At 38.2% G+C, this 21417-nt stretch overlaps 1 protein-coding gene across 4 annotated transcripts in view; it reads right to left on the reverse strand.

The window, feature by feature from the left end:
- Positions 1 to 21417, reverse strand: part of lrrtm4l1 (leucine rich repeat transmembrane neuronal 4 like 1) — a 105646-nt gene that overhangs the window by 26287 nt on the left and 57942 nt on the right. For 3 of the 4 annotated variants that reach the window (XM_044144858.1, XM_044144855.1, XM_044144857.1), the window contains one exon: positions 15318 to 16948. In XM_044144858.1, the coding sequence (XP_044000793.1) occupies positions 15318 to 16948 (1631 nt within the window). Of the gene's footprint in view, positions 1 to 15253; positions 16949 to 21417 lie in introns of all 4 variants that reach the window. The other variant, XR_006373361.1, reaches the window with a different exon arrangement.

Below are 21417 nucleotides of genomic sequence, written 5' to 3' on the forward strand. Positions count from 1 at the left end.
GAATTGCAGAGGGTCCTTTGTACATCACGTCATGCGTTTGGTGGAAAACTGCCAACACACCAACCCAGTGGTCAAACTGGTGGTGGCAGCATCATGCTATATTAGTCTGCTGTAAGCGTGGAAGAAAACTGGATCCAATGACATGGTTTAAGTCAAACCCTATTCACGTGTTAAATCAAACTGATGATCTGCAGCCAGACTTAAAAATGATCTTCAAATATGACTGAAGTTAAGAATAATGTGTCAAACCTGGAGGCCAAATCTGGGCCGCCGCAGCTTTTCCTGTGGTCCTCTGGACTCCAAATTACATCAATAAGTCGCTTCAGTTTTTCACAAATCCATAAAATCCACAGATCTACAAATTGTTTTATCAAAACTGACCAAAAAATCTCCTGGATGGACAGATCAGTGTGAGAAAATGTCCAATATTTAATTTCTAGAAGCAACTTATTTAATGTTGAAACAGCTATTTATTGATATTTAGTAACTTCATGAGCTTTATCAATGCATTCTGGCACAACCGGCCCTTTAAGAGCATTCAGATTTGTGACGAGGCCCAAAATGAAAATGCGTTTGATACTCAACACAAAAAAAAGACTTGCATGGCGTTTCTGCAACAAACTGACTCATGAAAGATTAACAGATATTCCATCCAACTAGCAAACAAGGCTTTCCAATCAATTAATGATGTAATTAATGAAGACATTATGGGTGCTAATGTAACTAAACATGGCTGCCTTCAAAATAGCTCATTTATTTGGATTTCCATAAAGAAATCAATGCTGTTGAGTATTTTTAAGCTAATGTTTGACTGAATGTTTTATTTTATTTTAGACTAGAAATGAGATAAGATCCAACACAGGTCACAAGGTCACTCCATGGAAACATAGACACACACACACACACACACACACACACACACACACACACACACGCACTCATATCTAAGGGCAGGTTTTCATGCTGTGGGAGGAAGAGTACATATTCCATGCAGAAAGACCCCGGGCTGCGATCCGAACCCAGAACCTGCTACCAACTGTTCCAACATGAAAGTAGTCGTTTAAAACAAGACAAATATACTGCATCTCAAAGTAAAATACAGTTTAATAAAGCTCAAAAAATAGTGAAAGCTAAAGATCAGCTTATAAACAGCAAGTATTTAAAGCTGAAGTATGGAATATATATGTTTTTTACACATCTGTTGATGTAACAAGATGGTATGAGACAGTCTGTAAAAAAAATTTTAAACAATGAAGCTCTTCTGTCTTCTCCAGTGCTAACTAGAAACAACCAATCAGAGAAAGGAGGCGGGTCTTAGAGCTGTCAATCACCTGTAACGGCAGATAAATGGCTTTCCTGGAACAGTGAGTTGTTTCTCCATCATCAGCACATTTAGCAGCGTGTACACAATCTTGATTGACAGTGCTAGGACCCTCCTTCAGGCTCTGATTGTTGTTTTTGAACTGTGGAGTCTTCAGATGGTAGTAGCTCAGGGAGGAAATCGATCTATTCACAGATCATCTGTCACATACTAAACTAGACCCTCGGATATGTAAAACATATTTTTATAAGCATGTGGCATGTAATAAAATACCAAATCTAACACGTTTTTTCGGATATGTCATAATGTAAAGCTGTGAATCCCAGCATAGAAGTTCCTGCTCTTCATTGAAGCACTTATGGAGCTTAAAAGGAAATGTTTTTCCCTGTCAGATCATTATAAACGAGTGTTTTCCATCCTGTGCCATGTGTTTACTGTAATAAACTAAACATCCTGCTGTAGAGTGCGTACAGTTGGCAGGTTTGCTGCTCAGTTTAATTGTAATGTCATGACAAAGTGACTAATTCGTTCCCACATCCGCTACATGAATGTACATGAGCTTTGAAGTTATTAAAACTGTGGCAGAATGAAGTATTTCTGTTTTTCCAGAGCGAACAACTAAAGGTGGGTGGGTAGATGCCACAGTTATCTGAGGATAAAGTACACAGCGGCTGCCAAAGCCCACAGCAAGGGGAGCAACGAAGGAAAAGGGGGGCAAGTAGGAGATTAGAAAATTCAATTTAGGGCAAAAGAGGGGGTGGATCTTTTATATAAGGTGCCACTGAGATGTTTTTCCCTTCTCTGTCTAAGATGCACACACACACACACACACACACACACATGCTTTTAAGAGTTTGTCATAGAATCTTTTCTCCGTGTTTTGGTCGTGTTATCTGGTAACACAGAGGATCCCTGTTTGTCTTAGCTGCAGGGCCAAAGCCAGCGCCGGATGCAGCTAATAATACGCAACTCACCGAGGTTCGGGTTGACTATGTATGACTGTATTTCAGTGTGGGAGACGAGGCGGTGTGCCTGGGGCAAAAACAAAAAAAAAAAGAGCTATCTTACAATTTTTCAGTACATGCATCATCATCTGGCGCAGCCTCGGTGGGATGCCGTTTGGAGAATGACCCTGCAGTCGAGGGAAGAGGGCATGAAATTGGACCTCTGAGAAAGTGAAAAGGTTGCGCTGTGGAAACAGAAGTAGCTCTCACTCAGGGCTGTTACTGGCTCGGCGGTCAGTCCGAGTGGCTTTTCTGACCCTCCATACTTTTAAATCAATAAGATACAAATTTGTTTTGTCGGCCTGAAAATAGCAGCTGCATCTCTGCCATGTCAAAAATTGCAAAACATGGTATGTCATATTGTAACATCACAATAATATATTAGATATAAATATAAAATTATACAGAAATAATAAGTTACAGCTAGCTCTCTTTTTATGGAGCTAGCTTGTTCTCCCTGTGCTTATCGAGGTTCTCTGCTTCTGTCCCTTAAAGAAATTTGAACTTATTATTACATTTATTAACCTCTACAATTTAAAGGTGCAGTATTATGTGTTTTGCAGCCATATTATAGCACAATCAAGTAATTATAATTGGGCCTCTGTATCTTTAAGAAACTCCTCCTTCAGGTAGTCATCACAACACTCCTTATTAACCCTTTAAGAATGTTTTCTTTTTTTTTAACAGCGTTTCACTGAGAAGAACCTCATATAATGAGCTCAACAGTTCCACCAGATGTTTGCTGATTACTGCCGACTAGTCTGAAGGAGCTGAGTGGGACAGTCATGGTGCGTTCACACCAAATGCGTCTTGAACAAGGAAGGTAGAAGCTTGGAAAGCTCCAAGGAGGAGCTTCGTCCTCGGAGGCGGGGCTAGGTCCGCCCAGGCGTTTTGCACAGCTGCGCGGTTGCCATGGAGATTAAAGGATTCCTCAAACATGCCTGAAAGAATCAAGGCAACACTCCAGGTATGTTTATTGAAGAGGCAACATCATTATAACATGACGTATAGCTCAAAAACATCGATTTTACATACCGCCCTTTTAACTGTAAAATACACAAATCAGTCAGGGAGGCAAAGCCTTAAAAAAAGATACAAAAATGATACAAATAAAATCTTTAATTATCTATTTCTGGGCAGATGACCATCTGGTTTTGAGGACCAATAGTTAAAGTGTCTAAATCCGATAACTACCTATTTTAAAAGTTCAAACAACAAATATTTATTAATACATACAGTGGAAACCATCTTAGCGCTACCATAGAAGCTATCATCTACAGTCTTCCTTATCTCCACCAATCAGGAGCAAGGAAACATAATGTTGCTCCTGGATTGGCTGCTGGATTAGTTACACCCACAAGTAGGTGAATCTGGAAACACTGGACTGGACTAACTTCTCTGATTGACTCTCAGCATAATATCTGATTTTGTTTTTTGTTTTTATTTAAGTGTTTATGTCGTGGAAATTTACCCATTCTGTATTTCTGTGAATTACTGTCTGCTTTCAGTTACCATGGCATCGCTGTGCTTTAATGTTCGGCCCCCTGGACGTCTAGGAACGAGTCTTGAATTATTACTCTTCGAATAAATTCCCTGTTACTGAGCCGCCCTAGTTTATTCTCTGCAGGCCACTTCATGCCATCAGTAGATCAGTTTCTGGATTTCAAAACCAGATTTTATCATCACTGAATGGTTTCTAAAAGCCTTTTAATCACTCAAGCTTCAAAACTTCATCTTGCTCCGTTTAAAGTGAGGAATTTCCAATTGAGATTCCATTAAAGAGCGAATGAATTGGCAAAAAGAGAGCAAATGAAATAAGCAGCACCTGGAGTGTGAGACTCTTTGTGAAACATATTGTGTTTTCTTCGTCTCCTGAGTACGCCTTCCTGCGTTTAATCTCCTAATAGTTGTGATGAGTTAGAGGGGAGCAGGAGCAGAAAATGAAAGTCTACCTCTAAATGGTTTTTGGAGCAACGCCTGTCAAGTGGAACAGGACTGAAGGGAAAATTAGCCAGAGGCTCATGCAAAGGGAGCACTGTGGGAGATTTCTGCAAACCCGTTTGGGGAAAACGGATACAGTTTAGTCTTCCAGAGAATTTCAGGAAACACCAAAGAGACACAGTCAACTGCCAATGCTACTTCTCCTTTTTTATCTCATAAGAAACAACCATGACAGGATTGACTTGAGGCCGACTTACAGAAATCTACATATATTTACACTGTCAGGGGTTTTACTTCTGGTGGATTTCGATTTGGAAAAGGCCTGGCAGAAGTTTCCCTTTGAGATGTTTCCCAATTTGTCTCATTGCAGCTACAAACTTCATAGTTTCATTTGGATGTTTTTGTGGTAAATTGAAGAAATATCAGTCAATTTTACACACAATTTGAATAAACAAAATTTTTCTCTAATTAAATTTAGCAATTGGGACTAATATGGAGCTTTTCTTGAGTTTTTTACACGTATTAAACGTGATTTAGTATAATCTAAATCACATGTGTCAAACTCAAGGCTTGGGGGCCAAATGTGGCCCGCCGTAGCTTTTTGTGTGGCCCTCAAATCTCCAGGTGCCAAATTACATCAACCTATGGATATTCTCATATTTTCTTACTAATGCATAACTGCAAAGTTTCCTTAAAAATGGTTGAAAGCATTGGGTTTAACTGACCACTAACTCCCTCCAACAGGGGGCAGTATTGTGTACTTTCACAACCCCTGTGCCTCAGCCTTAATTTATATTAGTCTATGATTGATGTGACAATAAACAAAATCATAATTACATGTAAATATTGCAAAATTCCTTGAAAATATTTCTAAATTATCTCCACAAAATTTGTGTTTTATTGTTTTTTTTAAAAAAGGAATAATTAAAAAAAAAATCCTTCAGGTACAAGACAGATACTTATTCATATTTTAATGGGTTTTATCAATACATTCTGGCATTCATGGCCTTAATTGGGCCCAAAATGAAAATTTTAATTTTTCAAAAAAGTACCATCCACACAATAAGACAAATAATTAGTTATTTTAAATGTTAAGGGTACTGTAACAATACTATTACTACTAAATAGATTAATGTCCCATAATGTTCCCTCAGCAGCAGTGAACACAACCAGTGGTGTATTTTGGAGCAGCTGTGCCTTCTCTTATTTTGTATTTTAATAAATGTGTGGGTGTTGATACAGCAAACTGAGCTCACATTCTTTAACGGAATATGCTAATAAACAGGAGAGCTGCTGATTGTTACTGTTTGGCAGGAAGTCAAAAACAATCTTGATTTATGATGGTCACTTCCAATTCGGTCTCTCCATTAAGACAATACAAATGGTGCCAAAGGTCGAAGGTTAAGACAGCTTTTAGCCAACGAGATAAATCACTTTTTTCTGTTTTAATACCCTGAAAGTGTTTCACAAACATGTTCATACCCGTTACTGAAGCTGACTTACTGAAATAAGCATATGAGAGTAATGTGCACTGAACGAAACTACTTTAATTATTATTGTTATTATTATTATTATTGTTATTATTTCACATTAAACATCTGACAAACTTCTAGACGTCCTAGTTCAAGTTTAAACTTATTTTAATTAAATCAAGTTAACCTAGATTAGATTTAAAATTAGCTTAAGTAAATTTATTTAATAAATGTAACAAATTTATTAATTTGTAAATTTATTAAGTAGATTCATTTACTTAAAGAAATTTATTAAGTACATTTATTTATTTAATAAATACATTTGAATAAACTTATTTACTTATTAAATAAATATAAGCAAATTAATTTATTTAAATACATTCACCAAGTAAATTTTTAATTAATAAAAATTTGCTCAAATTTTAATTAGTTTGTTGTAAACATTTTATTTCTACCTAATGAAATCACCTAATTTTAACTAAAATTTTACTTAATAAAATTTTACTTTCAAGTAAAAAATATTTTACTTAATAAATTAAGTTGGTTTAACTTAACTGAATTAGTTGTTACCAATTGAAGCAATTGAATTAAGTTGGTTCAACTACATTTTTTCAGTGCAGCTTTCAGTTTTTGTGCTCCTATAACCTGGAACAAACTTCCAGAAAACTGCAAAGATGCTGAAACCCCGAGTTAATTTAAGTAAAGTCCAAAATCCTATTTATTTAGAGTTGGGTTTTTTTTATATCAATATTGGCTGGAACATCATTAATTTCAGTCTGTCTTCCAACTTTTCATTACTTTCTGTAATTATGCCACAATAATGTCGTTGTTTTGGGTTTGCAGCTGCATTTGCCAACAAATTGTTAAGTCCTATGCATCCTGACTGTTTCCTCTGAGAACCGTAATCCAGTATTCCTGCAGATTTAAACTGAAAACATCCATCCATCCATCCATTTTCTTACACCCTTCTTCCCTAATGGGGTCGGGAGGGTTGCTGGTTCCTCTCCAGCTGCGTCCCGGGCGAGAGGCGGGGTTCACCCTGGACAGGTCGCCAGTCTGTCGCAGGGCAACACAAAGACATACAAGACAAACAACCATTCACACACACACTCACACCTAGGGAGAATTTAGAGAGACCAATTAACCTGACAGTCATGTTTTTGGACTGTGGGAGGAAGCCGGAGAACCCGGAGAGAACCCACCATGCACAGGGAGAACATGCAAACTCCATGCAGAAAGACCCCCGGCCGGGAATCGAACCCAGGACCTTCTTGCTGCAAGGCAACAGCTCTACCAACTGCGCCACTGTGCAGCCCACTGAAAACATCCAGCAACATAATTTCCGTTTGGGTTTTAATAAAGTTTTCTGATCAATCCTTTCACTGGTTTCTTCATTCTTGGTCCACTTTTGATAGAAACCGACAGCAGCTGCTTAAATGTAACTCTGTGCAACACGAGGTGAAATTCAGATCAATTTTAGGATTTCGGTCACGTCGGCATCCTGTCAGTAAAGCAACACGTATCTGGATTTGCAGGGCGGGTTGTGGGGGGGGTGTTTGTGTTCCTCCTGCTCTGAAAATCTTTTAGTAATGAAGCGAACAGTGAACTGCTTCTCGCCGTGCACAGACACCATTGTGCGTCAGTCTCTTTCCGAACCTCTCAGAAGTCTTTCCGCAGCAGGCGAAATGTGTTCTGCTGGCTTTTGTTCCCTCACATTGCCATCCGCCGGGATTGATGGTGCTACGCTGAGCCGTAATGAAAAGCCACAAAGCCAGCTGTGCAGACCTGCAAAATGGCACTTTCATCAAACTAAACAAGGCTGGCGCCAGCTTCTCAATTATTTAAGGTTTGAAATAAGCAACGGCGTGGAACGCTTTTGAATCAATGACTCTGACACCCATCAGTGATGTTAAAAAGACGGGAATGTTATTCAGAAGATGAGATTTGGCTTATGGTTATGGAGCGAGAGACAATCCTCCAACACTTACTGCTACTGAAATGTCAGAACATTAACTTTTTTCCCCCCTGACAGGTTGCCATTAAGCTACGAATGGCGGAGTATCAGACCAGGCTAAAACTCTCTTCACATTGCTTCAGTCATCACTTGATCAAGGTTGAAGTGGTTTTTAATTAAAAAGAGTTGGCACTATAAGATAAAAACCTTGAATGAAGATATCCTGTAAAAAAAAAAAAATCTACCAATCTATCAGTGAGACCAAACATTTTAAATCAATAAAATTGGAGAAGAAAATATATAGTTGATGTTACAAGAATCGCCATGGCGACTGGAGATTTATAACATGTGATCCCGTCCAAACAGCGGCGCGTTCACACCAAAAGCGATCTGAGCGTTGAGTGCCTCTATGCGGAGGCGAATTGCGGCGAGTTTCACACGTCTAGCGCTGTACCACTGAACCGTTTTGCGGGTCCGACACTGGAGTTAGAAAATCTGAACTTTTTTGTCGCTGGATGCAGAGCTTCAACCAATCAGAGCGACTCCGCTGTGTGGTGTAGTGTGGTCGGTGTCCTGCCAGGAGACGCAGGTACTGGTCATCAAACTGGGATCAAACTGAGATGAAAACAGCGACCGTCGCTATAGCGACCGTCGTCGGCGCCCAGCTAAGCTTGTGAAACTCACGAACCTCTCACCACCTCTGAAATACCTGGGAAATTCAAACACGGCGACATTCTGTTGATTTCAGTAAACAAAGCCCAGACTCTCTCAATACTTCATCCGCCGCCGTACAAAGAGACCGGCAACAGAAAACAACGGCTCGTCCCAACGAGCGTCTAGCGTAAAATGTGAAGCATCTGACTCCAAAGTGCACACGTGTCGAACTCGAAGCATCAGAAACGTTTTTTGATGCACATAATTAAGGTTTGTGGGTGACCTCTGACCTGAAGGCTAAAGCTGGTCGATGCAAATGGACACTTTCATCATTTATGGCTTTTTTTTTTTTTTTTTTTACAGAAAAACATCTTTGAAAAAGAGTAAGTGCAAAAAATAGATTCCCGGCTATTAAAGTTTTTTGCATTTATCTTTATTCATTTTGTTTTTGCTCAAAAGAAATCTACCCAAGACATCTGAATCTGTGTTTGTCTCATACGAGGTCCGTTGTGTTTTCTGCAAAATCCAACTGTTCTGTTGCTTTTTCAATTGTTAATTGTTTTTGGTTTATTATTGAGCAGATAAAATAAAAAGGCACCAAATGTTATTTTTAAACCTGTTTTTATAACATTTGCGCATGTGCATATCAATCATTGCACAGCAAATGGTCTGGAGAATACTGAGCTCTCAACTGATATTAATGCATGTTTCATTATGTATTTTCTCATGTTACAAACAGAAACTTTACGGTTTTCCTTGAGGTTTTTCCTCTAACAGCGCAGAACAAAGTTGTAAAGAAAAGTGGAGGTTACAAATTTGAAATCTTGGAGTTTGTTTGTTCAAGGAGTCCTAATGTTTTTACTATATGAGCTTTTTTTTAAAGCACATAATAAGAATGTGCGATAATACATCTGGATTATCAAACGTAATCAAATATGCAGGTCCTGCTAGAGAGATATAAACAAAATTTAAACTGCGCTGCATTTCCAAAAAAGGTGAAAACTTTCTGGTTGAACGTGCAAACATAAACCATCGTAATCGTTTTCAGAGCTAGCATTTGTTTTGCCCTTTAACTACCCTGGACGGCGCATTTAAAGCTTCTTTTACTGGAAGATTCAGGCACTGATTGCTTGATTACAGGCTTATTTCATGAATCTTTTCCTTCACAGACTGAAGCAGAAATTGGGGGTTTTACTGCAAAAATCTTTCAGGGATCCAGGATTCAACACTCAGCTTCTTTGAAACAAGTTTAGTCTCATCATGTTTCTCTTTCTCACTGTGTTTTTGAAATGTTTATACATAATTCATTTCATAATAGAGCTCCATGCAACATCGATTTCACCTTAGCTCACATGAGTAAAGTAGCTGCATTTTAACAACATCAGCTTCTGAAAACAGAGCTGAAACTTCAAGCTTTACTATTTCCACAAAACAGTACGGTCTTGTTCCTATTTATTACTTTTTTAAAGAAAATGATAAAGTAACTTTCTTATGCAATATGTATCAACAGATTTAATCAAACTCATATGTGAGAAAATCTGATTTTTTTAAAACATAGTGAAAGCTCACTGCATCACATTTAGATTTACAAGACAGAAAATGTGAAACAACTGTTTTCTAACAACATGATGTTTTAAATTCAGTGTAACTGCAGATTTTCAGCTTCCCAAGCTGCAACTTTTTCCAAATGTTTAAAAAAAAACCCAAAAAAAAACATCTGAATATTGAACTCAAAGTAAATTTTTTGCTCTAAACTGTAAATTAACTTCATAAACTCACATCAGAAACTTCTGTTTTGATCAGAATTCGTTAAAATATTTTGATTAATATTCTAGATTTTATTCAAATCTAACTTTTTAAACTTTTTTTTAAAAAAATGGGAACTATAAATCTGATTCTTATGTGGGATTCCTCAAGGCTGCATTCTTGGGCCACTTTTATTATTATTATTTACTGTACATGCTGTAAAGAATTATTCCTTAAAACAACCAAAAACTAATGTGGCTCTAGCAGAAAGAAAAACATAATCCCACATGCTATTAAATAACTGCACGCTCTCAATTTTTAGAAAATAAAATATGTAACAGTCCTGTTATTCTTCTACAAGGCACTAAATGGCTTTGGCTCTATCGTCAGTGTTCCAGAAATTAGCAGAAATTTTATATTCAGTTTTAAACGTGCAACTAAAGCTACGACGGAGTGGCTGTAAATGGTGCATATGATGGCATATTTAGTATTTTTCTGATACTTTTCTAACACATCTGCTTGGATTTGATCTACTTTTGTAAGCGCACTGGACTTTTCAGATTTTTTCTGATGCCAAAAAAAAAAAAAAAAAAAATCAATGAAATCCATTTTCCATCCTCTTCATTTATCTTCTTCTCCATACAACCCCAATAAAACACAAAAAAATGTCCCCAAAAAAGGTTCTTTTCCTGAATCAGTATTTTTTTTTTTTTTTGAAAGACGTCTTCAGTTTAAGCACCACTGGACTTTCAAATGCTCATTCAACTCTGTAATGAGAGGTTTATGCACTGGAGCCTGGGTGTAATACCCAGCCTGTTCTTATGGACACAATCTAATCACATTTTCTCTCAGCCTTGTGTTTTGTTGCTTCTCTCTGCATATCACAGATTTCTCTTTATAACCTCAGTCAGACGACTGTGGAGACACTTATGCTGGACATTTACATATAATCTGGACCTGTGTGCAACAATCAAACGTAATTGTAGTAGAAGCTCTAAACACTTCAGACAAAGAAAACTGTAGGTAGCAAATACACCAATGTTTCATTAACTTGTGATAAACGCTTCTAAATCCAAGTCTGTATGTAATAACAGCAATTTGAATTGACGTATAACCAAAACCATTAAAAACCACAAAATCTTACCAAGTTTTTTTGATCTAGTTTCAAGTGCAAATATCCGAGCAACCTTGAAATAAGACTTAAAAGTAACTTTGCAGCAAGATATAGACTTGTGAATAATTCCTCAATGTTGATGAAAAGGTATTTGTTCCAGTTAGATTAACAAAATCTTGCTAGAAGTGAAATAATCTGTCAACCTGCATCAACATTACGGTAAGGTAATTTTATTTATATAGGACATTTTCAGCAACAAAGTGCTTTACATGAATTAGAAGGAAATATAAACAAACCCAAAAGAAAGACAAAAAGGCGACAGTAGCATTAGTCTTACATCGGTTCCCCATGTAAGAATAAGAAGTCCATAATTTGTAAACTAGCAGGGGATTCTCTCAATCTTAAATTTGTTCTGGATTAGAAAGTATAAAACTAGATGTTGGTTCCAGTTGTTCTGGGTTGAGTTCTGGATTTGTATAAAGCTAAATGTTGGTTCTCCATGTTATACGTTCTTCTTGTTATAAGTAAACTAACAGGAGTTTCTCTAGCTCTTGCTCCGATATTAAAATTATAAAGCTAAATGTTTGAAGTAACAAGTACTGTACAATTTATAAAACTGACAAACTGAAAAGTATAAAGCTAAATGTTGGTTCTCCATGTCTGATTCTTGCTCTGGGTCGCTAAGTAATGAACTAATTGGAGTTCCTCTATGTCTTGCTGCGATATTAAAAGTATAAAGATAAATGTTGGTTAAAAATACTAAACAGACAGAAATGGAGCAAGCAGGGCGAAGCTGGGAAGGAGGGAGAAGAGAGCAAGAGAAAAAATTAATTATTTACTTAAAACAAGTCTTTATAATTTGCTAAAAAGTTACTTTTAGGTTTGTTTTGTCTTATTTCAAGTGCAAAGAAAGTTGCACTACAAATTAGACTAAAAATACTTGGTAAGACTTTGTGTTTTTGCAGAGACGATACACAATCCAGGTGAAAAGTTTACATACACTCTCCATCAGCAAGAGCATCATTTATTTTGAGCCTTTAATGACTCGTTCTTTTTTTCCCAGGGTGAAAAGTTTAGAATGCTTGGTAAAAAAAATAAATAAAATAAAAATCCTCTTTTTTTTGTCAAAGAACACTTCAAATATCTTTACAGCCAAAAATAAATGACATTTGCACTCATAGAAAATGTACATAAACTTTGTAAGACTGATGTTTAGTCTGCACCGATCCAATTGCACGGCACATTTGATCCTAAAGAGTTTCCAAGCGACTAAGCTCAGTCGTTAGGGCCGCACAACACAGACTTCATCCAATTTCCAGTTCTCCACGACTTAAAGACGTTTCTTTAAAGAAACCGTCAAGCATGTTTACTTTAGGATGGAAAGTCTGAATTGGCCCCAGAAAACAGCCAAAGATGCAAGTTTGGAGGAACATCAGTGACGCACATCGTCTTTAAAGTAAGAGACACAGCACATAAACTAAACCAAAAAATAAAACACATGCTCATGTGGAGTAGGGAGCAAACGGTCAGACAGAATCCAATTATTCACTGCTTTTTAAAAATCGGAAGGTTATGGAGCGCTGTTATTTCAAAAGGACATTTTTTAAACTAAACTACATTAAAAATGTTTGTGTTTGTTCAGCTAAACCCAAAATTATTCAAACCTCCAGCAGGTTTTTTTTTTTTTTATGTTTAACAGCAACGTTAACGTAGAGATCAGGGTCAGAAAACATTTCCCAAAAATCTAGTCGGTAATCACGAGATTGTAACGTAAATATATATTTTTTCATTCACAATAAGGGAGGATACAATGTTAAAATGTAAATATAGCAAGCAAACTACTCATTTTGCATGTTAGTATAAAATTTTCAGGGTTGGATTACATCAGAAAAAAACCTTTTAGTTGAATGAAAATAATTTTAATTCATAATCTGTAAGGCATATTGAATAACTTTGGGCTCAGCTATATTTACAGGTGCATCTCAAAGTTAGAATTTAAACCAAAAATTATTTTGAGTAAAATTCAGTTCAGAAAGTTTCAATATTCACAGATTTATGTATTTTGAGCGTATATGGCGTAAAGCTAAAAAACCCAAAATTCAGTTTCAGTTCAAAAGGAAAAACCAATAAAAAAGATTTTGGCAAAAAAAAAAAAAAAAAAATGTAATTGACATTTTGTGCGTTGCACGATTATAGTGAAGACTGCTAAGGAAGAGCATTGTTTTATAGCATATTAATAGAAAGTTGAGTGGAAGGAAAACATGTGGTAGAAAACATAAAGGAGAAATAGGCCAGGATTGCTTCTCTGATGTCAAAAAGAAATGCATGTCATTTTCCAGCAGAACCTGGCTCATGTGTACATGATCACATCACCATGATACACTACTGTTGCCATGGTTACAGCCATGTCGTAGTCTAAAAGCTCATCAAACATCTACTGACTCGACAGCTGTTCTGCAAACAGTCACTCATTGTTCAAAAATCGAGCTGTCCAGACTCGTGCAACAGTGGAAATATTACTGGAAAGTAAAAGTTTAGGAGGAAAAAAATAAATCTCCTCAAGAATCCCATCAGTGTTTATGTCGTTTTACTGCAAAGTCAGCGCAAAACTTTTTTAGGGCGCGTCGCGGTTTCTACTGCTGTCAAAGTTTACAGATGCTGATTAAATTTTCTAGCAGGGCTTGGCATCTGCCCACACTGCCAAAGGTACCAATAACTCGTTTAATGACCGTGGTAATAATCCTGACCCGAGCCCCATAGAAAACCTTTGGAGCATTGATGGAGTAATTTTTGCAAAAGGAGCCCTGACCAACTACAGAGTGCAGAAAAGATTTTTGCAGCACTAAGAGAAAAAGCGATGACATTAGCTCCTGCTTTTGCACCGTCTTTTATAATCGCAAAAGTTATTTTAAAGTTACTTGTGCTTTTTTCACAGTTAGCTTGTGTGGCTAACTCGAGTGTTTAAATCAGCACACTTTCCAATCACCGTCTAAGTCAAAACATTCATCTTTGTTGGGCTAAATTGACTAAATATTTTAATTAGAGAAAGCCATATAGTTTCAGGAAGTAGACATAAGGAAGAAATATCGGTATTGGTATCTGTTATCATCCAAATGAGTTTTAGTATATCGGCGTATCGGGTATCGACCAAAAATCCAACATCGTGCATCTCTAATCCTTAGTTTTCTGAGAAACTGAATTCTGGGTTTCCATTAGCTTAGCCACCGTCATAAAAACTAACAAACGAAAGCTTGAAATTCATCCCTCTGTGCGAGTCTCTGTTTTCGAAATGAATTAGTAAAATTACTGGTCAACAGCCAGGAAACTGTCTCAAGTTTTTTTCAACTGTTTTAGGGTCATTTTGATGTGCTGAAACCAAAAATCACTTCGGTTTTACTCAATCAGGTCAACTTCCTGAACTAATCTACATAATTTGGGATTCTGGGATGCAGTCATGACGGCTGATTACTGTCGGACTCCAAAGAGAAACTTCCCTGCTGCTGAGCCAACGATGCGTTCGGAGAAAAGGAAGTTCATGGTCTTCATGCACGATGAAGACATAATTTTCAACTTGCATGTATTTACCCCTATCAGTTTTATTACTCTTTTTTTTTTTATTAACATACTCTGTTAGGAAACTGTTTGTTTTCCTCCTAAAGCCTTTTTTGGATGGGAAATATTAATGGAAATGACTGATAACGTCACAAAAATGTAATCAGGTAGATTGGATCAAAAACTTGACCTGACTGAGAAAAATGGGTGTAATTTTTGAATTCAGCTGTGTAAAATAGTCCTAATTCAGTTGAAAAAACACAAACTTCCATAAAATATATTTTGTAACTCAGTCTTATATTCCAACTTACTGACATGCACCAAGCATGTATTTCTCTGACCTCATTTTGCTCAGCAATTTTAGTTTTTTCTACCTTTGGAATAATTGGAGACATCCGACGTCTGAGGTTAAGGTGTGAATAGTGAGGAATTTAGGGTGTTAAGGTGGAATTTCAAGGGTGTCTTTTCACAGGGCATACTTGGTGAATTATTTACCTCTCTGTTGAGCCTTGTGTTTGATTTAGACTTTTTATTTTTAGGCTGAGGTGATGGGTCATACCTCACACTCCCTGGAGCCAGAAATTGTGCAAGTGCAGGAACCAGTGCCGTTGCCAAGCACCTCCAGTGCCTCTGGTGTGGCAGCGGGGTTGTAACTCATGTAATACTCTTGGAGTTGGGAGCTGAGGTTTTGCTCGGGCTCTGGGCTCTTTTTGCGCCGCTTCCGTCCCACCACTGACCGCTGCTGCAGCAACCGCGTAGCGCCCGGGTAACGCCGCCACAGCACGTAGATAATGGTCAAGACGAGAGACATGGTGAAGAAGAGCGCCACGCTGCCCACCACCACTTTGTGCAGCGCCATGTGCTCCATCGCCGGGGGCGATATGAGGGTGGGCCGAGTGCGAATCGCTGTGTTTCTGGTGTCTTTGCTCATGTGGCCTGGATAGGTTGGATGAGGAATTGGTCGAAGTCTGAAGGGCGGGAGGGGACCAAAGGTGCTGGTTGGTGGGGTCGTTGGCGAACCGCTGGTGGGGGCAAAGTTTGGTTCAGCCGTGGCATCAGAGATTAGCTCCGGCATCGGTGATGGCGTTTCAGTCATAAAGTAATCATTCTCCTCGCAAATGCCGTGGTTCCGTGTGACCTCCATGATTTTCTCTCCCTGGAGATGCTTGGGGCTGCTGCAGATCATGGTGGTGTCTTTACTGCCCCGGAAATTTCTCAACCAGGCAACAAGGGGGCAAATGCCCGCTCCACAGTCCCATATGTTGCCAGCCAGACTAATAGTGGTCAGTGAGATCCAGGCCGTCACAGCCTCTTGGGACACGTTGGACAATTTGTTGGATTCCAAGTTCAGGACTTGAAGGTTGGGTAAGCAGTGGAAAACAGCCGGGTCCAGCGTCTGAATTTCATTCCCGGACAGATCCAGTTTCTGCAGTGTGTACCAAGTCCAGGGAAGGCCCTGGTTGACCACTCTGATGCGATTCCACTGCAAATAGAGGGATCTCAGATTGGCTAAGCGTGGGAACAGAAAAAAATTGATCCTGGAGAACTGGTTGTGCTCTAGATGCAACTCCATCAGCCTTTGCAATCCCAAGAAGGTGGTGCGAGTGAGAGCCTTGATTCGATTGTAGCCCAAATCCAGAAATTCCAAACTTCTGCACTCCAAAAACGCTCGAATCGGGATGTTGGAGAGACCGTTTGAGCGCAGGTGAAGGTTTTGTAGTTTTCGTAAGCCATGGAATTGACCCGGCTGCAGGATTTCCAGTTTGTTGTAGGACAAGTCAAGGCTACGAAGGTTGGGGACGCCATGGAAGGTCGAGTTATGTAGAGACGCGATCCGGTTGGAGCTCAGTATCAACTCTTTAAGCCTTCGAACTCCCTGGAACGCTCGACTGTCGACGACTGAAATTTGATTATGGTCCAGGTATATCCAAAGGAGCTGTCCCAGGTGAGCAAATTGGTAAGGTAGCAGGGCATGTAGTTCATTGTAGCGCAGGGAGAGACCCTGGCAGCCTACTGAGATGTTTTCTGGGACTTCTAAAAACCCAGAGGAGTCGCAGTGGATCGTCTTCCCCTCGCAGCGGCAGCTGTTGGGGCACGTGCGCTCACCAAAGCTGAACAACAAGGGAGCTCGCAGGAGCAGGAGCAGAGGGAAAAGAAAGCAAGTCAGCCTTCCATCACACAGCAGCGGACCTGTGAGCAAACAAAAACCAAATTAGGATTAGTAAAATCAAGAAACAATAGTAGGACGGCGACAGAACAGCAACAAATATTGAAAAAGAAAATGAAATTGTCTTGAAAAACATGGACAAAAATTAGTTTATTTCCAGTATCAGTTGGGTTTTTAAAAGTTAGATCAGAGGACACTTTCAGAAGGAAACTATTCATTCGCTTACACAAAATAAAAGAAGTCAAAATGAAACTGAGAAAAACACCGGACAGAACAAAAGGATCTGACAAGGACTCAATGAATCAGGTGGAAAATAAGCAGGGATGGTGATTCCTGCAGAAAGAGACGAGTTAGACTGATTAAATGGAGGCAGAACAGCTGTGAGAGAGGAGAATTAAATAAAATAAAATTTGGAACCATCTATTCTTTTAATTATTTTGACATAAGTTTTCTCTGCACGAATGCTGGGGGACTGTATGGCTCTAGTAGACTTCCAGTATTTTAGAGATTATCCAGGATTATTTTATTTTCAAAAATAAAATTGAAAATTGTAATCAGCTAAAATCAGCTTTGCAAAATCAGAGACTTGGAATAGGACACAGAAACTGGTTAATTTTAAGTAAAAAATATTTTGCTCCCAGACTCCTGCAGTCACTTTTTATGTGGATTAATAAATTAAAACAAACCCTTTGTGTCTGTAGCAAAAAGGTTAGTTTTTTTATTTATAGCGTGGGGAACCTGTAACACTTCTCTTGAATTCTTCACACAATATTTCTTGAAAATTAAGATTCTTGACATTTACTCAGCATTTTATATTTTATGAGTCACAGAGCTGAAATTTGAGACAGCAGATTTCCCAGGAACCTTCCTGGAACAGGAGTAATGTCTGCTCCCACCACAAAGCACTAAACGGCAAAAGCGACTTTAAAAGGTTGTGATTTACTGGCTGCTAGTTCCCTTCTGATTTATTTTTCTGTCCGTGCAGGCAGGACGCAGCATATTTCACATGATGTCCACGCTAACAGTAAAAAATCTGCAATCATCTGTTTCAGGTCCGAATTCACTGCTGCTTAGAGAGCAAAAATTTATAGCAGCACTAATAAAAGTAAATACAAGAGTCTGTTGATTGAAAATGATTCTTTGACACGAATAGGTGAGATTCTGACCAAACTTAGAAAACGTTAGAAACAACTTTGGGTTTCAGTTTATTGTCTTCCTCTGTTTTCTAATCACAAGCCACTGAAATATTTCTCATGCCTCAAGAGGTTCAAGTCCAGCTGTCGACCTGCAGGAAACATTAATTTAATTAACATTAATTTAATTAATTTCAAACACAGTAGAAATCTTATCAGAGAAACTAGCTAGTTGGCTACTTAGACTATTCTCAATAATCAAAGAAATGTCTTTTATAGCTTCTGTTGCAAGTTTCCATAGATTCTCTGAGGTTAAACTCTGCAGTCCAAACTGTTTCTAACAGTGAAAACTGAAAAGTTTGCAAAAAAAAAAAAAAAGCTTTTGATTCTATTTATTATTTTCCTCTATTTTCTAATGAAGAGCCACTGAAATATTTCTTATGCCTCAAGAGGTTCAAGTCCAGCTGTCGACCTGCAGGAAACATTAATTAATCTATATTTTCTTGGAGATTTCAAACACAGTAGAGATCTTATTTTAATGTGCTTCAGTAAATGTCAAATCTAAACAGATACTACAGAGAAGCTAGCTAGCCAACTAGCTAAACAACTAGCTAGTTGGCTACTTAGACCATTCTCAATAATCAAAGAAATGCCTTTTATAACTGCTGTAGCGAGTTTCCATAGATTCTCTGAGATTTTACTCCGGACTCCAAATGTCTTTCTGACAGTGAGAATAAAGCTTTTTGTTTGTATGAAAAGGTTTTGATTCTGTTTATTATTTTACTCCGTTTTCTAATCAAGAGCCACTGAAATATTTTTATTTCTCAGGATATGCACCACAAATCTGGAACAAACATCCAGAAAACTGCAAAGCAGCCAAAACACTGAGTTCCTTTAAATCTAGACTAAAATCCCACCTGCAGTGTCTGTTACTAGTTTTCACGATTGTTGGCTGTATGCTGTGTTTGTGTTTATCTTTCCATGACGTAACGCACTTTGAACTGCCTGCTAGAAAAATAAACTTGATTGATTGATTTAAACTCCCCACTTTAGATATTTATTCCTCTCTTTGTTTCCTCTGTTCTCTTTAATCTCGTTTTCTGGATGAAGACAAGTGAAGACTGCTTATTTCTGCATCACAATAATTCACCTCTGGTGAAAATTATTGCTCATTTCAGCTCTTCCGCTGATAGCTCAGGCCTTTTATGAGACGCTGCTTGCAGCGGTGGATTTTTAAACCTCTTATCAATATAACAAAATAAGAATCACAGGCACTTTATCCACCACAACATTTTGCGATGGTTGTAATATTTGATTAGATGAGGGCTAATGGCAAGAAAACGTCAATTGGATCTTCTGCCTCAGTCCCAGCATAATGCAGTTAGCAGGCTGGGTGAGGAGAGGGGTCCTTTAATTCAACATGAAAAGGAAATTGGATAGTTTTCATCCAAAGCTTCCCTCATTCTGTCAGAAACTGCAAATGGTGAGGTCAAGAAGCGAAGACACGCTCGTCTCACGAGTCAGAAATCCCTTGAAACGTGGTTTATTCATAATGCTGTTCAGAGGCCGACCACAGTGAAGACAGGTGAAGTTTTCAAGTCTGACACCAGATAGTAACACCATCTGGGGTGGTTTCCCACAGTGTGAACTGTGCTTTTCAGGATGAATCAATGTCAGCAAAAAAAAAAAAGCACTCCAAGAACCCGGGGCATCTTAAGAGAAATCACCCAGGACGTAAATTTCATGCGGATGCGTTTGTGGGGAGGGTCAAAGGTTCTCAAAGGTTCAGAGCCGGAGGGAAGACATCACTAAGGCTGCCAAAAATGTCGACAGTTCATCCACCTCACAGCTAAAATGACATGAGCAGCAATTAAACACTGGATGGATAGAACTGGCAGAACTGGCACACAAAAAGAAAACTATAGTAGGAAACGATGCTGGGCTGAAACATGAAGATAAAACAATGAGATTCTAAAAAAAGAGGCTTTGGTGACATTTTATTTTGAAGGGGCGTACATAGGACTGACATAACATAGTCATAAATGTGATAAAACTCCTGCTATGAACATGAAGGAGTCTTCATAAGTGGTTATGACTGTTATCATTCGGTTAATAATGACACTTTTAATGGACCTTTAATGCAAATTTTAGTGCAACTTTGCATCAAGTGTCATTGTTTACCATTTAACACAAAGTTGACTTAAACTGTACTAACTTAACTAAGAGAATGCCGTACATTCAGCTACCACAATAAATACTGCAATAGACATGTGATCAATAATACATCTGATAGAACATTCATTAATTTCACTGAACTCCGATCCAGAACCGCACAGCATTCTGGGGGATGTAGGCGGAGGAGGGAAGGCTTTGCCAGCATCAGGGCAAGCTAATGCTAAGTTAACAATTCTACCTTTTCTTCAGGTGACATATATAATAAATCTTATTCTAATCATAACCTTACATTTCTTTAAAAACTTAACTTTAATAATCAGAAACTTGTAAAAACATCAACTCTTCTTCAGAAATTGTACTTTGTCTCATAAGCAGATGCTTCTGTTATTTTTTTTATGTATTATTTTTCCCTCCAGGGGTTTTTTTGTGGGCTCTAGTGTCCCTTATATGACAGTAGGCTGACAGGAAAGGGGGAGAGAGATGGAGGAAGACATGCGGCAAATGTCTCCGGGTCCGGGAATCGAACCCTCGACGGCTGTGTCGAGGACTCAAGGCCTCCAAATGTGGGTCGTGCTGCACCCTACACCACCACAGCACGCCACTGTTATATTTTTGACTTTAATTTTTTCTTTATATATGTATTTGAATGTTTTTGACACTTTTTGCTAAGAAAAAAGTGTAGACGAAAAGGTACACATTGTTTTATTTTCCTCATTTATGTACGTATTTATTTAACTTTTAGTTTCTTACCTTCTAGATTGTCAATATCTGAAGTTATTCTTTCATTTTTCCTATAAAAATAAAGATATTATGACATTTATCATTGTGTTACACAGCCTCTATGAGGAATAAATTTTTTTTTTTTTTTTAAAAAGCTAAGCAATGTTGGTGGAATCAACAAACTCACTCATTCTTCGGTTACCTAGCAACAACCTGCAGAGGGTAAGGTGTGGTTGCCTAGCAACAACCTTGTTAAGTACTAACTTGTGCATCCAAAATAATAGCAAACAATCTCAAACACTAAAGGAGAACCAGGCAAAGACAGAGTAGCAGGCAGTGTGGTGTGGCCCCTCCCCCACCTGCTGCTGCTCACAGTCCTAATTTATTTATTTTTTTGTTTGCTTGTATAAGTCTTTTAGGTCTATATTTTTACAGTTGATTTTCCACTGCAAGAGAAAAGCATA

Source organism: Gambusia affinis, linkage group LG17 (genome assembly GCF_019740435.1).
Source record: "Gambusia affinis linkage group LG17, SWU_Gaff_1.0, whole genome shotgun sequence".
Taxonomy (NCBI): domain Eukaryota; kingdom Metazoa; phylum Chordata; class Actinopteri; order Cyprinodontiformes; family Poeciliidae; genus Gambusia; species Gambusia affinis.